The following is a 23,632-nucleotide window of genomic DNA, read 5'->3' as shown; positions in this document are numbered from 1 at the left end:
CAAAGAGAAATGGCAGAGTAACTATATCTTTAAAAAACTGCATTAGTGACTTTACATCTCCATCAAAATAGGCATTTTCAAGAGACAGCATTATCACCTCTGAACAATTTAGAGAAGAGGATGCAGAGAAAGAGGCAGGAAAGGGGAGGGGAATGATAAAAGAATAGTTATTTAGGGCCTGTCCTTTTCAACATAAAGTGTTTTTCCTGCTTTTAAATTATTTGGCCACCTTGTTTCAATCAACCCAGATGGAAAGCTAGATTAAAGTCACATACCCTATTCAATTATTCCAAAAGGAAAAGAAGGGAAAACAACCTCTGAATTTTTTCTTTCAAATGCCAAACCTGCTTATGAATGTATTGTATGATTCCTCTAATTCCAGTCATGATAGCTTCCTTCAGACATTGAAAAGCTTTCGTGGGGTAGAGGGCTTAGATTTGTTCCATTTGGCCCCAGAGACAGAATCATCATGACCCATGGACGCAAGCCATAAAGAGGCACATTTAGATTCCACGACAGGTCTTGACAATTGGAGGAGAATTCCCAAAAGTGGAATAGGCTTCCTCTGGTGGTAGTGAGTTACTCCTCCCTGGATGCCTTCAAACAAAGGCTGGCTATTCATTGTTGGCCATGTGATAAAGGGATTCTTTTCTCAGGAATGGATGGGCCTTTGCATTTCCGTCCTGTTCTGAAATTCAGATTCTGGGATCTTAAACATACTTGTAGCAGAATTCTTAGTGGGTGCCAGGAGAGCTGCAATTTAAGAGTGGTGATGATGGTTCTGAGATTGTCATGGTTGAATTACAAATAAAACTAGCTTGTGTTTTTGATATGTTGTAGCTTTGTTCTTTTTCTATTTAACTCTTATTCTTATGAAGTTAGTGTGGTATAGCAGATAGAGAGCTGGCCTCAAAGCCAGGAGGACCTGAGTTCAAATCCCACCTCTGACACATGCTGGCTATGTGACCATGGGCAAGTCACTTAACCTCTAGGAAACTCTCTCAGATTTTAAGTTGTAGCAAAAATGCTGACTTGCACTGAAAGAGGGAGTTTTCTCATCTGGGAGTTCCATGCTATCAATGAAATCACAGGTCCAGTCCAGTTCCCATCATTTCTATTGTTAGTAAAAAAGTGAAAGTTATTTCCATCAGGTGATCGACATGAGCAATGGTACAGGGATAAGAATGAGTATGGTGTGTTTGGTGAACAGTAAATAGACCTATCCAGTGGTTCATGGAGGAGGATGATGGGGCATAAGTTTAAAAGAATATTTTGGGAATTGCACAGAAAGCTGAGAAGCTGATTTTTATCCAGTGGGCAATGGGAGCCATCTAAGGTTTCTAAGCAGGGAACTGACATGAAGATAACTGGGTTTTAGGAAGATTAAGCCCACAGTGTGTAACATGAATTGGAGGTGAGGTCACCCAGGGACAGAGAAGCCAGCTAAGAGGCTAGCCATGAAGTAATTGTGGTCTTAACTAGGGGGATGGCTGTGGCGATGGAAATGAGTAAACAGAGAGAGGCTGGGGAAGGAACAAGCAACAGGCCTTGGTGACTAAAGGGGTTATGTGGGAGGTTTCAAAGAGTAATTCATTATTGCAGAATAGTGAAACTACTGAGAAAAATGTGCAAAGCAGCAAGGAGAGGTAGATTTGTGAGGAAATAGGATGAATTTAGTGTTAGGATGAGTTTTAGGCAGCATAGCCTGGGCAACCAGCATGGAGGAGTTAACACTTCTGAATGGAAGGAGAGGATGGACAGAGAGATATGTGAGGGGAGGAGTTAAATTAAAAATAAGAAAATGTTAAATACTGCCAGATGAACAATGAAATATAAACTTGAATCTCTCACTGTACCTTGTGTGTGGCCAGTAAATGTCAGATAACCAGTGGTAGCAAACAGCACACTGATAAATGCAGAAATCATGACTGATACATGAATGACCTGAGACCACTTAGCCACTGTGGGTTCCTCCAGAGAACCATAAACTAAGAAGCTGTTATGGTGGCAGATGAATGCTATGATAGAAAATAATGAGAACATTATTATAACACAGTCCATATTTGACCCAGGTTCTCTTCTTTATTCCAGAAAAGATTGAGAGATATTTGCCTCTGGAGAAGCCTAAAGAGTGATAGTCTAAATCAACTAATTATAATTAGGCCAATGAAACTCTCTTTTGCACTTCTAGTAACAAAGAGCCCCCTACTCACACCAGGTCTATGTGGTAGTCTCACGCCATCTCTGATAAAAACCATTCTCTTGGATGGAAAGTTGGAAATTCATACCTTTTCCTGTCAGTCTCCCTGGATAATCTTGGGTCCAAATAATAGAGCAGTTTTAGAATACCAGGCAACTAATAACAAGTATCACCCAAAGCTGTGGAAGAATATCATGACACCAAGCTAAGAAATATAATTGTCATAATAGAATTATTGGCCATAAGGGGCAGCTAGGTGGCACAGTGGATAGAGCACCAGCCCTGAAGTCAGGAGTACCTGAGTTCAAATCTGGCCTTAGAGCAAACACTTGACACTTACTAGCTGTGTGACCCTGGGCAAATCACTTAACCCCAATTGCCTAAAAAAAAAAAAAAAAAAAGAATTATTGGCCTTGGAAGGGATTCATCTATGTGTAAACAGAGACTTTGATGATGAATGGGAAGGTTTTATACATAATTTTACTAGGGTTCACAAGCCACTGATACGAAAACTAAAGTACTAGACATCTAAAAATGAACCAAAGTACTTTTACCCGGTACGGATGCTCACGGGCTGAACAAAGATCTGAGTTACTTACCGAATGACATAATGCCAACTGCTTGAATTGCATTGGGCTTTGCAAAAACCCAAGCATCTTCTGTTCTTGATCTAGGGGGAAAGAGTTTTAATATTACAGCTTTTAAACAATGTTGCATGATTAAAGGTGATAAAAGAATAAGATTATCAGAGATTGCTTGAGATGCTTCATAAATTTAAATTCTGTATTGCCAAGCTAATGTGTAAGAAAGGATTCCCTTATCCCTAATTAGCTGCAAAAATAAACAAAATACAAAAGAAAGGGAAGATAATAGGAAATTATGGTTATTTTCTCCACCCTCCATCTTCCACTGCAGGGCAATACCCAAGCAGGCTTTATACTTCTATGAGAAATAGACTGTTTCATATATACTTTTATATTATGGGGAAGGGAGGAAGGAAAGGAATGAGCATTTATTAAGTGCCTACTGTATCTAGGTATGGTGAGAAGCACTTTACAAACATTATCACATTTGATATTATTCTCATGGGTGAATGGTCAATAGAAAACATGGTCCTTTTCTTTCCTCCAACATTCTTTATGTGTCTATCCCCAGGTCATACTGGCAAGTTGGCCCTGCATGGATTCTAAAAGGCCTTGCCTATCCTTAAATAGAAGCTTGTAGATTTAGAACTGGAAGGCACCTTGGAAGTTATCTAGTTCAACTCTCTCATTTTATAGATGAAGAAAACAGGGACCAGGAAGGCAAAATGATTTTTTGCCAAGAGTCATATTGATAACAAGTAGGGGAGGGGTAAAAGGGACGAGAGAGAAAGGAAAAAGGAGGCAGAGATAGAGATTTGAACCCAAATCCTCTGACTCCAACTCCAGTGCTGTTTCAACCATATCACAAAATGTCTGTGGATTTATCCATTAAGGGAACTATAAATTTTAAATGGGTTAAGTTAAGGCATTATGTTTGCTTGGCAGGGCAGAGAGCCAAGAGAGCAAATAGTAGTAACTAGTTAACACTTTGAATAGATTAGCTGATTAAGCCATTACTATCCAAACTCCCCTTACTGAGAGAGCCGGGCTCTACGGAATGGGTCACAGGATGGGTAAATTTTGCCGGAGGGGAGAAAGTAGCAAAAAGTCTGGATCCTAAATGGATGCTCTGGAAAGGCAGAATGAGGTGCCACAATAATTAGGACCTTGGACAGCACAAGGGTGCTAGGAATATTAATTTAGACTTAAGGGCTCTTCACTTAGGGCCCACAAACTTGATTCTTGTTGTATATTTTGAGAAATGGGTTTCAATATAATTCATTTCCTTTGTAATCCTATATATTTTAGTTTATGCATTTAAAAACATTCTGAAAAGAGGTCCATAGGCTTCACCAGGGATCTATGATACAAAAAAGGATTAAAACCCCTTGATCTAGAGAGATTAGTTTTGAAGACAAAATTTCTCTCTATATAGTCATTCAATTCAATCCACTGAATAAGCATTTACTAAATGCCTCCCATGTCTCACACACTGTGCCATGAGCTGGCAGACAAAAATGAGACAGTTACTAGCCTCAAGTGGCTTACATTTTAGTGATTATATATTTAAGATCAAATGGTTCTGTGTCCTTAATGACATCGATTGTAAACTATCCATGTCTGCCCATCCTGTGCAACAATTCTCCAAGTCCTCTCATAATTTCACTACAGGAGATCAACCCAAAACACCAGGTATCTTCCTTAATTTCTCTTAGCATCTCTAAGATATTTGTGGAGCACATGGGATGTTTATGTTATCCCTCCCTCTCTTACCATGTTATCAACCCATCTTCTTTTTTGATCATACATTTCTTGTATGACATAGATTTACAGAATCATAAAATGTTAAACTTGGATGGTACCTTAGAGATGATTTAATTTAGGGGTTATTGATGTGTGTATGTATGTTTGTCAAATGAAGTCTATGGACTTCACTTGCTTTTAAATGCTTTTAATAATTTTTTTAAATGCATGAAACAAAATATATAGGATTGCAAAGGAAACCAATTATATTCCCTGGTTATCAAAATATATATTTTTAAAAACAGGTTCATAGGCCTCAGGTTAAAATCCCCTGATCCCCATTCTGTTCTCAGATGAGGAAGCAGGGACCAAATTTCATGTTTAGTCTTCATAACAGGGCTGGAGTAGAGCTAGAAAGCACTTTCTTTGTCCTGAGCTGGTGGAAACTATGCTTCTCTCCACCTTAATGGGCCACCATTCCAGAAAAGTGAAATGGCCAGCACAGACACAGAAGAGCTTTAAAGAGAAGGAAGCCTGCATGTCAGCCCACTGCCTGCTACTAATTAGCCTGCTTCAATGCCCACAGATTTTTGAGTGGGAGATGCTGCCACCTGCTGCCTCCATCACTGTATTAAGAATGAACAAATAACCATACCTGTCAACTTTCCCTATTAGTGGGACAGCATACACACACACACACACACACACACACACACACACACACACACACACACTTTAATTTGTCTCCATTCCTAATCATGACTCAGCTCTGCCAGAACCAACCGACAACTGTCGAAACTCAAAGATCTCCAGGCTTTCCAATGCCTTTGAAGTGAGTTTTCTCTCCCTATTAGCTGCCTGCCTTAGAAACCTTTGCTTTTCCAATGGAAAAATTCTGACAAAAATCACCTTTGCAAAGCTTTGGACTTACTTAAAAATTGGGAGGTAGCTTTCCATTCTCCTCCTCCTTTTGACTTTTATATTATCCAAAAATAACAAAGCCTTCCTTTCTGTTTCTATCCAATTTGGGTAAAAGCAGGGAAAGAGAAGGAGGGAGGCGCAATTCATATGGCCAAGGAAAAATTCATGTGGCCAAGGTCAGAGAAAGAGAAAGAAGTGTTGGGTATGGTTTTTTCCCCAATGCAACAAACTTATAGGCAATTTTAAAGACCTTATCAATTATGCTTTGGGTAAGTATCAGCTACAAGTTGTTCACAGAGTTGCTCCAAGTCTTAATACTGTACACTAGAAAGTGGGGCATGGGGACGAAGGTAATAGCAAGTCACTAAAATTCTTCTAGATAGATTTCATCACCTGGGGCTTAGACTAGTTGGATTTCAAGATCCCTTCTAAGTTACAAATATTACGAATCTTTTTTTACTCACTGCACTTGTGAGGCAGCATGGTAAAGTGGATAGAGAGCAAATCTTGAAGCAAGGAAAAACCTGAGTTCAAGTACCAACTCTGACATGTACAGGCCATATGACTGTGAAAAAGTCATTTATTTAATATCTCAGAAGCAGCTAAAATTTTGTGTTGTAGAATTCATTGACCTACATTGGAATAGGTAGTTTCTTCACTCAGTAACTGATGGATAGCTCCCATTCCCAACTTCTTCTCTTTTACAACAGAGGTGTGGATAGCTGAGGATGGGCAGATAGCATCAGATAATGATAATAATAATAATAGCTAGCATTTATGGAGCATTTTAAGGTTTTCAAAGTGTTTTATAAATATTATCTCATTTGATACTCACAACCACCCTGGGAAGCAGAAGTTGATATTATTCCCATTGTTATAAATTAGGAAACTGAGGTAAACAGAGGTTAAGTCACTTTCCTAGGATCATACAACTAGTAAGTATCTGAGACTGGACTTGATCTCAGGTCTTCCTGATGCCAGGTCCAGAGCTCTCTCCACTGTGTCACCTACCTGTCTGGTAGGAGTTATTGTCTTTGAAGAAGAAATGAGAACATCCTGGACAATAGAACAGATGACATTTTCTTTGGATGACTTTTTGTTGGATGGACTTTTATCCATTTTTGCCTTGGTAGGACTCAGCAGGAGGTGTCCCTTACAGGACGATCTCTCTTCTGTAAACACCTGTGCATCCACAGCAAGAAAAACAGGTGCTTTCTCTTCAGAAAATCCAATTACCTTACCCCTTACTAGAAGAAGACACTGCTAATTATTCTTTAGCTCTAAGGGTTTTTCTTTTTAATGGTCAGTCTCTTCTCCTGCGTCACACGATTCCACCTTCCTTTTCTATTACAAACAACTCAAAATATCATTATGCTTTTTCAGATTTTTTTTCTTATTTCTTTTTGCCTGGAAGCTCTTCTTCAAAAATTTTTTTAAAAAGAATTCTTCATTGTTCCTGATACTCTGGGGATTAGAGAAGTGATTCTCTAAACTTTTTATTTTTCCTATGAGAAAGGAGACCAACTGCATTTTTAGATTTTAAACATAGATACCAATTAACTACAAATAGAACTGGAATACACTGGTATCCTAAAAAAAAGTTTGCTTTTTTTAAAGAAGAGGATAGTCTCCCATGTGTGTGGAGGACTTATGAGAAGGAATGGACAAGAACTGCATAGGATGAGACAATATGGAGGATAATCTGTATCAGAGAAGGGAGCTTTTGTTATTCAGTCATTTCGGTCGTGGCTGACTCTTTAGGATCCCATTGGGGTTTTCTCGGCAAAGATACTGGAGTGGTTTGTCATTTCCCCCTCTAGCTCATTTTATAGATGAGAAACTGTGGCAAAAGGGTTGACTCACTTGGCTAAGGTCACACAACTAATAAATGTCTGAAACAAGATTTGAACTCAGGGAGATGAGTCTTCCTGACTTCAGGCCCAGCGCTCCATCCGCCGTGCCATCAACACCAAGAAAACCGCCAGTTCAGTAGAGTAAAATCTATGCAGTCGCCAACTGTTATAATTATTGGATCTGTCAACTTGGTTTTGCAGCGATCCCAACTAGTGCGGAGCAACCTGGTCCTTCTCTGAGAGTCTGAAGCTAGAATATCCCGCACCTTGGAATCTCCCCATGCCTATCTATCAGTGGATTGCTTACAAACCCAGCCTTATGGTAATCCTCAAGTGCACCTGTTATCTATTTGGATATTTCCTCTAATAAAACAGATCACAAACCCTTCATATCTGCTCATCAAGTGTTTCTGTCCATTCCTTCCCATGAGCTCTTTATCGGAGGTTCACCTACCCTCTTGGAGGACTCTTTTTTCTTTAGACTTCATTAGGATACTAAGTGAGTACTGGGCTGTCCAACTGTTATTCCTTCTTCTCACCAAGTTATTTTTCAAGTATACATCTCCCTAATGATATCCATTACTCTAGTTCTCCAAAATTCTCTCTTCATTATGTGTTATAGTTGCTCACACCTATCATCCCTCTACATTTCACTCTGTGTGGTTTTTAATTCTTTGGAGACTATAGTATTCTATGATTTGCAGCCATACAGCAATATCATCAGTAGACTACTGCTATTAAAAGGATGAATCTTTGTTTCTTGGAGAAACTGGGGTCATTAAAGGAGCTTTACAATTTCCCAAGGGGAATCTACCCTGTTTTCCTCCTGTTTAACTCTGGGTGCACTTAATTTATAGTATTTATAATTCATACACACACATGTGTGTATATACATCCTCTTCACACACACAGTAAGTTCAATACTGGCATGTCATAATTTGGGCAACAGTCATTCTTCATCCATTTGATTTTTACTATGTGGATAGTTAGGCCAAATTCTTCCTATTCCTTTACTTGTATCTCTCGGGAGAGCCAGTAAAATATCCTTCCATTTAGATATAATTTCCTTCTTGTCAAAAATGTTGAGATTGATATGATTTATTTCCTTTCATAGTATGTTTACTTATTGGTTGTGGGACAAGGATTACATAGTTGGTATCCCAAGATGGTCTAAAAACTGAGATTCTTAACTCCCACTATATCCTATGCCACCCTGCCACTGTCACTACTATACAGGGCGGAGGCCCATTTGAAATGTATTTTTTCCTTTAGGGGCTGCCATGGACAAAGAATTCATCACTGGGTAGGTAGCCTACTGATGATGAACCTCTCTATACTTAGCTTTAGAAAGCAGATTCTCTCTCTCTTTTTTTTGCGAGGTCAACACTCAAACTCTCTTCAGAATGATAGAACCTACCAGAACTTGGGTTTTCCTTGCAGAGTCTTAGAAAACTGAGGGTCACTATCACATCATAATATAGCTTTGCAGTAAGCACATGTGGAATAGTATATTTGATATGATAAATGCAGAATGTTGCTGTGAAAAGACTATTCAAATAGCTCTCTGAATGTATGAGCAAAAGAGGGAGACAGCTGAGAAATCCTAGAAATCAAACTGATGAAGGAAAAGTTGTTCACCTAGCTAGATTCCATTTTAGCCAAACATTCAAATGATAAACTATGAAAAAGTAATCTTTAATATATGGTCACCCTGCTATCCTTTAGACCAAAAAAAGGTCTAATTTAAATGTTATTTAGTTATGTTAGTTATTGATGTTTTGCCTTTTCACCCTTTTAGCATTGAAACAAAGAGTTACTACTACTCCAATAATAGTAGAGTTCACTTTAATTCTCTTAGATTTCACCCTAGGGCATGGTAATGAGAGACAATCCTTAAACTTTATCACTGATCAAATTGTTAACAATATCTTTCTTTCAACATTCATTTCTTGAATACTTAATGTTCCTTTCCTGAAAAAAGTCATAGGCTACCCAGTGTTCTTGGCTTCTTTCATGTGGGGCTCTTAAATATTTATTTGGCGTATGTTTGGCAATCCCAGAGGATATCCATGCCCTGCTCTTATGTTCTAAGCTCCTTTATGCCTGAATATTGCTAACTGTCGAATTAGTTTCCTATTTAATATTGCCATTGATGACATGGTCAAAGAATTCTTGGGGAAATTATAGATAGATTTATTATCTTAGAAAATTACAGATTTTAGACAAATACTTTACATATCAGTGCTCTATTTAAGAGATGGCAGCATCCCTAAATGCCATTTAACAGAGTGACCTTAAAAAGTAAAGATCTAAGGAGCTTGAGCTCTGAACTTGGAGGTCTCTGCTCTTTCTTTGTACTATCAGGAATATTTACAAAAGTTAATATTATTTTCCAGAAGGTTTCTAAGCCCCAGCTACAAAGAACTAGATTTATTAATTTGATGCTCTTCTGAAGGACTCCAAACTAGAAAATGTTGCTGTGCTCCCTTTCTCCTTTTAGGGCACGAAGCAACACTTACTTAAAACATAAAGTTGATTTCCCTGAAGGAATCTAGGGTTTACAATTTTATATTTAAGTTCTGCTGCTTTAAAAGTCTTATACCAGTACTTGAGCCCTGAAGTAAATTTATTATCAGAAGATGAAATTTTATAAATGTAAATAAATAAAAGTAATATAGGAGAAGTTCTAGAGGATGCTGGGAGGCTTTTAGGATTTGGCACAGAGGCCAAACAGACCTGTGCCTACTCCAATTGCTTCAGAGTCTATGCATTCATAATTTATTATCAAAAGATTAAAATTTGTAAATATAAATAAAAGTAATATGAGAGGGGATAGAGGATATTTTTGAGATTAGGCACTGAGATCAAACTGGTCTGGATTTACATTCAGGGTACTTCATTTGCTTCAGAGTCTATTCAGTTCAAGGCATAGTGGATGTCCTAAAAGAGGATAGAGAGAAAAGCCAGAAATAACATCTCATCCCCTAAGATCAACACAAACAGAAACACACACACACATACACACATGCACACACACACACACACACAAATACAGAGCAACAAGTTTTCCCCTAAAACCAAGACAAACAGCTAGCTAGTCAGATAGACAGATGCATATACACACAACATTAATAACATCTTATCTCCTAAAACCAAGAGAGATAGATTGACAGATAGGAACACACACACACACACACACACACACATTTTTAATTACAAATATAAAGGAATATTTTAGGGGCAAGGAGAAAGTGCTTGGACTAAATTCATGGCAATTTTAACTAAAAATACCCACTTTGCACATAGTGCATCCAGTTCTGCAAGAGAACCTTCTTATTTCTGAACAGCTGAGCAGTGATAAGATAAAGTGATAGGAAACAGAGAGGAGGGGGTTGGACCACGTGGCCTCTGAGATTTCTTCCCACTCTAGATCTAGCATCCTAAGATAGTTACAGCGATCACAAGCCTATGCAAACATGCTGCAGGGTCGTTCCTTATCATTGGAACATTTTGCCTCCACATCAGGCGATCAAATGTTACATCTCTCCATGGCATTGTTCCAAACGTTTTCTGCTAAACACAGACACTTTCCAAAGCACACAATCTCTGCAGGGACTCTGTTATTGGCAAGAGGACATCATGCATTAACCTCTTTAACCAGACACATCCCTGGAATTAAGTGCTTTGGCTGGTGTGTAAACAGAGCTCTCCATTTCCTGTCACATTACAAGCCATTAACGATACAGACAAACCTCTCCTCACTTTCTGAACCCATTCTCTTATCTGGCTTTGCAATCACCATTTGTATCAGCTGACTACTTCCCACCTCCCCCATACTTCTTGTTCAATCTGTCCTGGGCAATCAGTGTTTAGATGAGCATATACAATTGTTCAGGAAGGAATTCTTCTATAAAGTTTACTTATACTATCACCCCTACACCTAACTCATTGTTTCTGTGCTTCATCCTTTCCATCTCAACTTCACTTAGTTGTGTTTTTTTTTAAATCAAGAATCAAAGGGGGAAATGACATTAAAATTTGCAGGAAAACAGAGCAAGGTTTATCCTACTTTATCCTGATCTTTTACTGACACATCATTTTTATTTTTCTCTAAATCATGTAAAAAGCAAGGACTGTCAGATAGCAACAATAATGCAAGTGTTCTTTTAAAGAAAAAGAAGGGAATTACATAACTGAGACTTTTACCCCCACTAATGTCCAGACTTCTCCTTAGGACAAGACATTTTCTTCACTTTGTGTTTAAAATGAGGCATTTTTCTCATGACTTTTTGATAAACCTAGACCACTTATGTTCCTTTATAATTTGATAATACTTGAAGAATGATTTCATTTAAATGAACATTCAGATACTACATACCATTTCACAAATGGGGGAGCCAAGCAATGAAGAAATATCATTTGGTAGGACAATCCACCCAAAGGGCACTGGAGAAACACATTGGTGGGAATAAATAGGCTGCAGCATCCCCAACTGTCTACTAGACATCTCCAACACAACACTATCAAAAACAAAATTCATCTTCCCTCCGCCAAATCTACTCTTCCTCCTAATTTTACCTGCTTTAGTTGGGAGCACCAGTGTTTATCCAACCACCCAGGTTTGAAACTGAGGAGTCATTCTCAACTCTTCATTTTTATCCATCCTTCTCTATCCAATAAGTTGTCAGCTCTAACTGATTCTACCTTCATGTCATGTCTCATATCTATCCTCTTTTCTTAGGAAATGCTAAAGGTTGGGGGAGGGGGCAAAGCCAAGATGATGGAGAAAAGGCAGCAATTCACCTGAGCTCTCTCCCAAACCCCTTATAAGGCCATAAAACAATTTTTAGAACAGCAGAATCCACAAAAGGATGGGATGAAAAAATTTTCCAGTCAAAGCTGACTTAGAAGGTCAGCAGGAAAGGTCTGTCACACCTGGGTGGGAGTTAAGCACAGTCTAGAGCAGGCCATGCCAGCACAGCCCTGTCCCCAACAAACCAGGAGCAGACCTTGGGAGCCACTGAATTGTAGTGGCAGCAGTTGCTTCTGGAGTTCTCAGCCCACAGATGGTAAGGGGGTCGAACAACTGGTCACAAGGAGATTACAGGGATCTCTTTGCTAGCACTGAGGCAGGACTCTGTTGTTTTGCCTATACTCGGAGCTGGGTGGCAGTCCGAGGGCAAGGAGGAGTACTAGCACACCAGAGCTTGCAGCCACAGAGGAGGGGGGATCCTTCTCACATTTCCAGGGCAAAAAAGAGTGCTTGTGGTCACTCACAGATCAAAGCACAGACCAGGAGAGTAGTAAACACCTCTCCTTAGATCATACCACCTTGGAAGAACGGAAAAGTTACAAGTCCCTAGAAGTATCTCTGAAAACAGATGCATAAAACCCCTGAAGCTTAGGACAGTGTGCCCTCCACCCTAGAAGCAGAGCCCTACTTTAACAAAAAGTTAAAAGTCAAGAAATGAACTAAGAAAATGAGCAAATAACAGAAAACAATTCTGACCACAGAAAGCTACTATGGAGACAAGAAACATCAAAACACACACTCACAAGAGAATAACAAAGTCAAAGCTCCTACATCCAAAGCCTCCAAGAGAAATATGAATTGGTCTCAGGCCACAGAATAGTTCAAAAAGGATTTTGAAAACTGGGAGTACCTGCCCTCATTTCATAATTACATAAATTAATTAGGAATTCAGAGACTTTCAAGAAACTGGAATTTAACAGCAGATCCTTTTCTGGGATCGATATCTATGTGAACAGAATCTGACAGAAACCATGACTAAGGGAGTATCCTCAATAAGAGCATGTTCCAGGTCTAGTCAAGAATGATTGATGAACTATAGGGAGAACTATATGGTGGATAATAAGAACTCTTGAAGATCCTTCCCCACCCCGACCCCCACCCCCATCCCTTCAGCCCACTCCATACACAGCCTGGTCAATGGAAATTGCAGAAAATGACAGAGAATTCATCCATTTTTCATTGTTTTGCTGGAAGACAGTTGTGCTCCCTTTAGAGTTTGAAAACAAGACTTCTTCAAGGATCCCCCTATGGAAGCAGTAAAAAGCAATACCTTGAGCTACATGCCAAGAGCAATGAGAGCTGTAGAGGAAACCAACCATACCATAGAGCTAAGAGCTACCTGCAGAGAGGAACACATGGCAGTGAAGACAAGACTCATGGAGGTTTGAAGGAATCTTTGTATTTGAGACTGAAAGTGATTTTGAAGTGATTTATATTGGGGTTCATTCAGGAGCTTCTATTTTTGTTCCTTTTAAATAAAACTTTTTTTTCTGTAATATTGTAAGCATCCCGTTTCCAAGAAGAGTTAGTCTCTGTATCCTGGGAGGATAGCACGTGAAGATTTTCTTGTTTTTGTTTTTGTTTTGAAGATGGACATATAAGTCAAGAAAAGTGAGAAAATCCACCTAAATAGAGCCATTGCTGTCATGTCATTGGAATCTCTGAAATAGGGGAATGATTAGCATCTAAGTGAGTGATGATCAGCAATAGAGCCAGCCTACTACCACAAAAGTCAAAACTCCAAAGATACAACTGAACATGGATGCAAGTTTGACACATGGTCGTTCCCTTGTACCTTGACCTGGATAGAACCCATTTTTGAATATTGTGTTTACTTTTGGGCTCCATATTATAGGAAGGATATTGAAAAGCTAAAATGTTTAGAGGAGGATGACCAAGGACATGGGAAAGATCCTCAACATTATGCCATATGAAGCACTATTTAAGCAACTGGGATGTTTGGCCCTGAGAAAAAAGACCTAGGGGAAACATGATAAATACCTTATAGAAGGACTGTCATGTCGACAAGAAATTGGCTTATTTCATTTGGACCTGAAGAGCAAAACCAGAAGTACTGCAAGAAAGCTGTCAGGGCAAATTTAACCTTAATATCAAGGAGAATCCTTCTTAAAATGAAAGCCGTCCAAAAGTAGAATAGGCCACCTTAGGTGACTGGAGGTTCCTCTTCAATGGAGGTCTCTAAGCAAAAGATTCAACACCACTTGGTGATAAAGGTGATTTTTAATGAGATATGGAATGGTTTAGATGGCCTCTGAGGTGCCTTCAGACTCTGAGATTATGATTTTATGATACAAAAGTATTTGAGGCTCTGTATATGCAATATACTGCCTAAGTGTGAGAAGTGGGGGGAAATTACATTTTAGAAATAATTTGGTGATTGTTAAGGTGACAAAAATATTCAAGGTCAGCCTTGACAAAACCCATTGAGATTTCCTTTTTAAAATAATGCTTTCAGTCAAATTAGTTGATTTAAAAACAGAAAAACAAAAACATTTCCCTCTTCCCACATGCTTTGATAGAAGATCCTGTATTAGCAACACAATTAGCGAATATCTAGATGTAATTCACAGATTCGGCAAACCAAAAGAAATATGATTTCTTTGTAAATAGAAGTTATGACTTTGTAGAGAGTACTTAAGCTTTATACCTTGGCTGCTCCATAGCTTCCCCTTGAACCCAAAGGGATGGACCACTAATACTATTTTCTTTTTTTATTTCTTTTTTTGGTAAGGCAACTGGGGTTAAGTGACTTGCCCAAGGTCACACAGCTAGTACGTGTCAAGTGTTTGGTCTGAGGCCGGATTTGAACTCAAGTCCTCCTGACTTCAGGGCCGGTGCTCTATCCACTGCGCCACCTAGCTGCCCCCCACTAATACTATTTTAAACATGAAAATTGGTTTTCTGTTCATACTTCTATTGAAAACATTGAATTGATCTCTCCACTTGAATTATCATATATCTCTCCTTCATGTTCTAAACTATGGACCTTTCCAGAAAAGCAACAACAACAGATGACTATAGTCAACTGAAGGACCCTCAGCATGAGTTACATTCATTCATATATAAAGTTGAATAAAAAGCCTTTTAAGTGGACACATTGAAAAACATTATTTCCAGCATGGTCCTTGCCGGTATGATCTTAAAATTTTTCTTATTCTCTAAAAAGAATTTCTTTAAAGTTTTTCTTAAAGCTTGAGGTGGTGGTCATCTTGTCCATATTTTGATTACCATCATGTGAATGATGAAAAAATTATTTTACTTGATGGCTCCATTTTAGGCATTGTCTGTGCTGTGAAATCTCTGGCTAGACTTACTCAAAGGATCTAATAAGAGGATCATTTCACCAGATTTATCACTGAATTTTACTACAATGAAAATGGCTCCATTTCTAGTATTCTTTGTCATATCACTGCAATTTTATATAAAAGAGTATTTCACAATTACAGCAATTTGGTCAGTTTTTTTCAAAGAATTGTTAATCCTCTTACCATGACTCCATGTTGTCTACCAAATAAAGTTCAAATTAATGGTATGGAAATCTAAATCCACATTCACATTTGAGGAAGTGGGTATAAGCATCACAAGTCATGCTTAGAAATTTAATGGGATTATAGTATTGTAATAAAGGAGACATGCAAAGGGTACACAACTGAGTATTTTGTTGTAACATAATTTTTATCATGAGTGAAAATTACATAGTAGTACCTCGATTGATTTGCATTTGTAAAAATGGGTGAACAAACAAAAGTAAGGATTTTGAAAAGAGGTAAAATGAAGGTTTTTATGATGAAAGTATCTTTGGTTGAAGATGCCTTTGATTCTTGCAGGCAAAGCATCAGAGAAAAAAGGATTTCTTTGCTATTGCTTTGGTATGGTAGCTGAGTTTCTGTAAAACAATTAAACTGCCCTACCATTTAAAATTTTTAGAACACAAATGGTTAAAAGTATAAAACAAAACTAACATTATGTCTCAGAGAATCCCAAAGCCCCTGGACTGTAAATAATTGAAATTATGTCAAAAAGTAGAATTTATGGCACTATGGAAGAGGAACTTGAATTGTGTGCTTTATTTTTAAAACACTGCTGCTAAAAATGTGTTTCCATAGTAACAAGGTCAACATCAGCAGCTACTGTAGACTTCCCCCACCTTTTTTTTATAGTGTGTTTCAAGATCTGTTTCAAATACCCACTTTAGAAACTCATTGAGAGAACAGTTTTCTTGATCATCCATCTGAAGCAAAATGAGGCAAAACACACACACAGAGCACTGAAGGGCTCATGTTTTATGGATCATGAGCATTCACAGTTGTCATATTTTCAGCAAGAAGTCAACCCCACTAGCTACCATGCCAACCTCCAAACATGTTCTGTGATAAGCCTGTTCATCTATCAAGATAAACAGAAGGTTATTTACAATCTTATTCAAACAGAAATGAGAAGCTGCATGGTATCTAAAAACACCCTTCTTTTAACATCTAAATTCTGAAAATACTAAACGCATAATTCCAATTATTAGAAAAGTTTCATATGCTCAGGTGAACCTTACCATTTGTTAGAGTAAGAATAATCATAAAGTTGCTGAATTTCATTGCCATATGAACCAATCAGCTATTTGGCCACAAAATAAAATCATGTAACTTAAGATCTGCCTCAATCACATGATATTTCCATGAAGTAATACCTGGTCACCCCAACTGGAAACAATTCCCCACATCTCTGGATTCCTGTAACTCCCCTCTCTTACAGTAGATATCATGTACTATCTTGTTTATCTGTTATAGTTATTTGTACATACAGTTCCTCTACTGAGAGACAACTGGAAACGTTTTTGGATTTGCCTTCCCATCCACTTGCTACCTGAAAAGTGTTAAGTTATTTAACCTCAATTACTCATATCTAATAGGAAAATAGTAATACTTTCACTAATTACCCTATAAGCTTATTGTAAAGAACCAATGAGATAATATATATGAAGTTTTTTGTGTACTGTACATTGCTACATAACGTATTATTAGCTTATGAGTTCCTTGAAGGTGGGAACTTTGTAGGATCAATCTTTAAATACCCCATAGAACTGGCAGAGTGCCTTGCACATAGTAGGTACTCTGTAAATATTTATTATTGAATGAAATCCTCTAGATAATCCTAGTAGTAGGTAAAATTGTGCTAATTGCATGTGATGCTGAAATATTGGATAGCCTCCTAAGTGAGATTTATTTTACTAAAAAAAAAAAATTAGGCTTAATTATCAGCCCAGGAAAATCCAAATGGAAGAAGAATGTTTATTCTTCAGAACAAGATATACAGGTGGATAGACAACCTATCTATTAGTACATATATCTTGGATAGACATTGAATATGAACAATGAACTAGGCCCAGAACTGAAAAGGAGGAGAGCAGGTTAGACTGCCTTTGGAAAATTGCAATTGCATTTAATAAGCCACGTTTTTCCCTAAAATAAAGGCCTATCTTTTTAACACTGAATTTTTTTTGTTGATATTATATGGATGTAAGTGAAGGGATGCTGCAGTTGCCAAAGAATTGAAGTTGAGGCACATAGTGGCCATGAATAGGCTACAATACTTTACCAACCAAGAATTGCCCAAGTGAATTGGTATAAGGGATGCAGTCAGTGAGATATATGACTGGAAAAGAATGTAGTACAGTCATGTGGTAAGAGTAAACGGAAGCCTAGGTGCTCATGGGTGGTCAGACAATGGTAAGATAAGTAGAGAAAGATTTCTCAGCATGTTACATGAACCTCCTGAGGAGACTTTATAGGAGGACATGGACAAAAGATGGATAGGATGAGAAAATATGGAAAAAGTTACAACTTATATTGTAATTACATTAGTGAGATCACAACCATTTGTATCTAAGAAGAATGATAATTGTTGAAAAATTACTCAATACTTGATCCAAATTTAAACAATGAGTGGCAACACACACATCTTGTCTAATTGAGGCAGCATATTAAGGTGAAAAAGCACTGAATTTGGAATTAGAAGATTGGGATTAGAATTCAGGGTCTGCTACTTACTACCTGTGTGACCTTGGGTCAGTCATTTAACCATTCTAGGCCTGAATTCCTTATCTGCAAAATAAAGGGATTGGATGAAATGACCCCTAAGGTTTCTTCCAGCTCCAAATCTATGATGTTATCATCTCAGATAAGAAGTGACAGCCATCAGAGAAAGGACATCAGTCTTTGTAATTCTCTTGGAATAGAAGATTCAGACCAAAGGTTTCAATTGTCCTCACCTCTTTGAGGACTATGGGAAGTTATTCCCAAAGGTTTTTTTTTTCTCCATATTCCCCTCCCCATGCTTATCCAGTAAGAGACATTGTAATATATTCTGGTCACTTCTTTTACCTAAATGTTTCCTGTATCTTGATTTTGCTTCATCAAACTTATATAGATAAAGGATTAGTTAGATATATAGACTTTAAATTAGAAGAGTCCTAATGACTTTTTTGTCTGCTCCAATCAAGTCCATAAAAGAGTAGAGAAAGGGGCCATGTGGACCTAAGGGACATTTCATTGCCCTATGGCCAAAAGTAAGATAGCTGTTTGAACACAGTGTGGCTAATTAAATCTTTGGCCTCTAGTGTGAGAAGAGAAAAGATTAAGGTGGAAATAGGTGAGGCCTAGGTGAGAGATTCAAATTCATCTCCTCTAGAGGAGAGGAAGGAACAGAAAGGAGAAAGAACCAGCCACTAGTGTTACAAATGTATTTGCAGGCTTAAGGGCAGCCAGAGACAATGTCTTATTTAACTTTGTATCCCCCATAATGTCCTGTACTTGGGAGGTATTCAACATATGTTAATTGAATGAATAATGAATTATTTTTATTTTTTTTTCTTCATGTCAGCCTATTCTGTTATACTTGCCAAATAAACAAAAACTTTTGTGGCAGTTTATTATTATTATTATTGGTTGTTGTTGCTATTGTTGCAAGGCAATCAGGATTAAACGACTTGCCCAGGGTAACACAGCTAGTAAGTGTCAAGTGTCTGAGGACTCAGGTCCTCCTGACTCCAGACCAGTGCTCTATCCTCGGCATCATCTACCTGCCCCTCTTGGCAGTTTAAAGAACGGATCTTTGTGAGGCAATGTTTCAGAATGAAATAATTTAATCTTTTGGAAGAAATATTATAATGAAACCATAATTTGTAGGGGCGGGGCATAATAGGACAGCCCTGAAGCTGGAATTGGGAAAACTGAGTTTGAATCCCAGCTTCCATTTTTACTAGTTGTGTGACTATTCACAAGTCACATAAACTCTCACCATTTTATAACGCAGGTGATGATTGTACAATTTGCCTCACAGGATTCTTTTTTTTCTTTCTTTTTGGCTAGGCAATGGGGTTAAGTGACTTGCCCAGGGTCACACAACTAGTAGGTGTTATGTGTCTGAGGCCGGATTTGAACTCAGGTCCTCCTGACTCCAGGGTCGGTGCTCTATCCCCTGTGCCACCTGGCTGCCTCACCTTACAAGATTCTTATGGGCAAATAATTTTGGACACCAAAGTGCCATATTAAGTTATCATTATTGTTGTTTATTCTGCCTTAATGTGTCTATGTATGTAGATACAGGAATAGAAATCATATTGAATATATATGGAAAATAAAAACATTGTATTGAACAGTATGGACTAACATTATTGAAATGTAAAATATTAATGGCTATAAAAACATATATCTTTCTCATACTAGAACTTTTTTAAAAGTAGCCTTAAAAAATAAAAGCCTTTTATTTATTAAATAAAAAGGCCAACTAGCTCACACTTCTTTCCAAATGAACTTGATATATTTTGTGTTAAAGTGATTGGTACTAAAACCAAGGAGAAGCCTGCTGTAAACATAATTACAAAATTAAGTGATTTTACAGAACAAAAATCTAATGAGTCAATATAAAAATAATTTTTGAGGGGGTTTTTGAAGGATTGGCTGCTAGATAATTTCCTAATCCATTTCACACAGTTTCCTTTAGAATAGAGAAAATATCAAAAGTGAAAGTTTCTCTGAAATTTGAAAATATGCCAATTATTAAGGGTATCCCGAAAAAAAAATTTGAGAGGAGGATAGGCAGGCTTTTGCAAATGATTCCCTATACCACATCATATTTTTATAGCCACACAAATATTGACTGAAAGGTACAGTGAATACAAGATTTTGTTGTGTTCTCAATTGGTGATTGCCAGAAAGCATTTAACTGTATAACAAAACAAAGTCTTAAATGCTCTCTTCCAATAAGAAGTCTCTTGTGTATATTAAGATTAGACAAACTTCTTTGACATACGCAACCACAGATAATTTTGACCCACTGATTATTAATATTAATAAGCAAGAAATAAAACAGGAGAAATGTTCTTGCCCAGAATTTTTACCACAGTTATAGAGGATGTCTTGCACAAGGTCCAAAAGGTGGTGGGATTCCCCATAGACAATAAGGTCTTCCAGATGTTTTAGTTTATGTGTGGCATTGTGTTAATTGATTCAAACTCCAGATTATTATATGGTCTCCTATAATGGGAAGCATGTAGGTGGCTCAGCAGGCAGCTAGATGACATAGTGGATTAAGTGCTGGACCAGGTGTGAGGAAGACCTGAATTAAAATTTAGCCTCAGACACTTATTAGCAGTATGACCCTGGGCAAGTCACTTAACTTCTGTTTGCCTTAATCCACTAGAGAAGGAAATGGCAAACCACTCCAGTATCTTCGCCAAGAAAACCCCATGAAAAGTCTGGTCCATGAGGTCACAAGGAGTCAGACGCAACTGAACAACAGTAACTCAGGGGATAGATCACTGGGCCTAGAGTCAGGAAGACGAGTTTAAATCCAACCTCAAGTACTTACTAGCTGGATGGCTGTTGTCATGTCATTTAATCTCCATCTACCTCAATTTCTTCAACTATAAAATGGGGATAATAGCATCATGTATCTTGCAGGGTTGTGAGGATCAAATGAGATATTTATAAAGTACTTAACATAGTGCCTGGCATAAGTAGGCGTTAATGAATGCTTTTTCCCTTCCTCCTTTCCTCTCCTTAGGTGAGAGCTATGATTATTCAAAAGACTCATAGAAGAAAAATGAATTGGATAACAAATGCTTTCCATCTAGACTAAAACATGCAGTTAGATGGTCACTCCAGGGCAGTTCGTGCATCACTGCCTATGTTTGGGATTGACGTTGTGGATGGATGAGTTGGACACAGATGTGAACAGGAGGAAGAGCCACAATGTTTTTTAGTGATCATAAGCCACTCCTTAGAGTAAAGATTCATATTTTCAATAGAAATTTTTCTCAGTCATGGCTATTTATGGTTTAGAATCTTATAATATTACAGTTTTCAAGAACTCAAAGTCAAGAGTGTCTTAAAGGGAAATTGAGAGACTTGTGGTCAGTGCAAATATTCTTCTGCACATTTTTAGTAATGACCTATGCTAGAGAAGTGGCATAAGGCAGAGACTGGCCAACAATGGACTATTTTTGTATGGCCCACAAACTAAGAATGGTTTTTGACATTTTTAAGTACATTAAAATTTTATTTAAAAGTGTAAAAAAACACTCAGCTCACAAACCATACAAAAATGGGCTGTCGTGGTCCACAGCATAGTTTGCCGCCCCCTGGAAGGAATGTCTGAATGGAAATGAAAATGGATCAGTCATGTGAAATAAGCAAGGAGCAGCAGATGGACAGGCCAAGTGCTCCACTCATATTCTTAACATGTCGAAAGACCTAGAGGAAGGCTTGTAGGTACATTGAGTGAATCCACTGGGAAGGTTCTGTAGAAGAACACAGATAAGAATCACACAATGCAAGAAGGCAAAGCTGGGCTGCTGTCTTCACTGATGGAAGGAATATCTGCTTTGATGAATCATCAAATATTGAAGACTGAACAAGTACATCCATAGACCACAGATGATATACAAATGATGATATACACATCCCTGAAGCAAACTAAGTTTCATTCAGCTATACCCTTGAACTAATGTTTTCTGGTTCTTAAACACAGCTTAATAAAATCTCGTGACTTGTCTAATCATAGTAGATTAAGATAAAATGGTATTTATTAATTAGAGTTTGGGATACATTTTCACTAAATCTCTGGTGTCACCACTAGATAAACAAGGTCCTGTTTGGTTGAAGTTGCCCAATGTCTTTATCTTCTTTTATTTCCTTTCCTAAGATGTTGAAATTTAAATTTAGTAACTGAAATGAAGTTAGATAAAAGGACTTGAGTTTTTTGGAAGGAGATATCCTAGAAATAATTAAGTATATTTCTGATGTTCCTTTTGCTATCATAAATGAAGACTTTTATGGAGGAGAAACAGAAGTTTCCTCCATCTCCTGCTACTTGGTTCCATGGTTTCTTTGCTCCCCACCTTTAAGAATTATTATTCCAAGAGACTAAAGTCACTGCTCAGGGCCTTCTCTTAAAATTACAATGACCCATAATTTTAATCCTGCCAGCAATACGAATTTCAACAGAAAAGATCATTTGTGATTTTCTTTCCACTCTGGTAAACAATGAAGATAATGATGAAGAATATGATGATAACAGCTCAATCTACATAGTTCTTTAGAGTTTACAAAGTGTTTTCTAAAATTATTTCAACCCTATGGCTTTATTAAGTGCCTTCTCTTCACTCTCTCTAGAATATCTATGCAGTCAATAGAGTGCTGGGCTTCAAGTTAGGAAGACCAGAGTTCACATTCGGCCTTAAATACTTACTAGCTGTGTGACTCTGGGCAAATCATTTAACATTGCCTACCTCACTTTCCTCAACTATATAAAAACAATAGCATCTTTCTCCCAGGGTTGTTGGGAAAATCAAATAAGATATTTGTAAAGTGCTTAGCACAGTGCCTAGCACATAGTAGGCACTTAATAAATCCTTCCTTCCTTCCTCCTTTCTCAGAACAATCTTGTGAGATAGGTAGTATAAGTATTAGTACCCACATTTTACAGGTGAGGAAAATAATGATAGCTAGCATTTAGAGAGCATTTTAACTTTGCAAAGCTCTTTACATGTGGTATCTATTTAATCCTTATGAGACCCTTGTGAGGTAGGTATGTATAGGTGCGTGAGATACATATGTAAGTGAGGTAAGTATCATCTCCATTTTATAGATGGAGAAAGTTAGATGCAGAGAGGTTAAATGACTTGTCCAGGGTAACACAGCTAGTGAGTGTCTGAGGCCAGATTTGAACAAAGGTCTTCTTGAGTCCAAGTCTAACACTCTATCCCCATTCCACCAAGCATGAAGTAACTTGGCCACATTCACACAGCTACCATACAACCCTCTTTAATATATATGTTGTTTCAGTATTTGACACATATATGGTGACTCTAAGTTCAAGATCAAATTAATAACAAAAATAACTTACATGTATGGACCTAGGGTGAATACTCTAACAATTACAAATATCAGGATCACTGCAGTTAAAACTGCAGAAATAAGGGATGCCTGCAAGAGAAAATACA

General features: G+C 37.7%; 1 protein-coding gene across 3 annotated transcripts in view; it reads right to left on the bottom strand.

Moving 5' to 3' along the window:
- The window catches only part of SLC38A11 (solute carrier family 38 member 11), a 70,794-nt gene that overhangs the window by 20,212 nt on the left and 26,950 nt on the right, over positions 1-23,632 (bottom strand). For all 3 annotated transcript variants that reach the window (XM_027866081.1, XM_027866080.1, XM_027866082.1), the window contains 3 exons: positions 23,536-23,615; positions 2,800-2,870; positions 1,857-2,018 (listed from right to left, as the gene is read on the bottom strand). In XM_027866081.1, coding sequence (XP_027721882.1) covers positions 1,857-2,018; positions 2,800-2,870; positions 23,536-23,615 — 313 coding nt within the window. The remainder of the gene's footprint in view (positions 1-1,856; positions 2,019-2,799; positions 2,871-23,535; positions 23,616-23,632) is intronic.

The sequence above is a fragment of the Vombatus ursinus genome, unplaced genomic scaffold (assembly GCF_900497805.2).
Source record: "Vombatus ursinus unplaced genomic scaffold, bare-nosed wombat genome assembly UNPS02014779.1, whole genome shotgun sequence".
Lineage (NCBI taxonomy): Eukaryota > Metazoa > Chordata > Mammalia > Diprotodontia > Vombatidae > Vombatus > Vombatus ursinus.
This window is presented reverse-complemented; position numbering and strand designations above follow the sequence as displayed.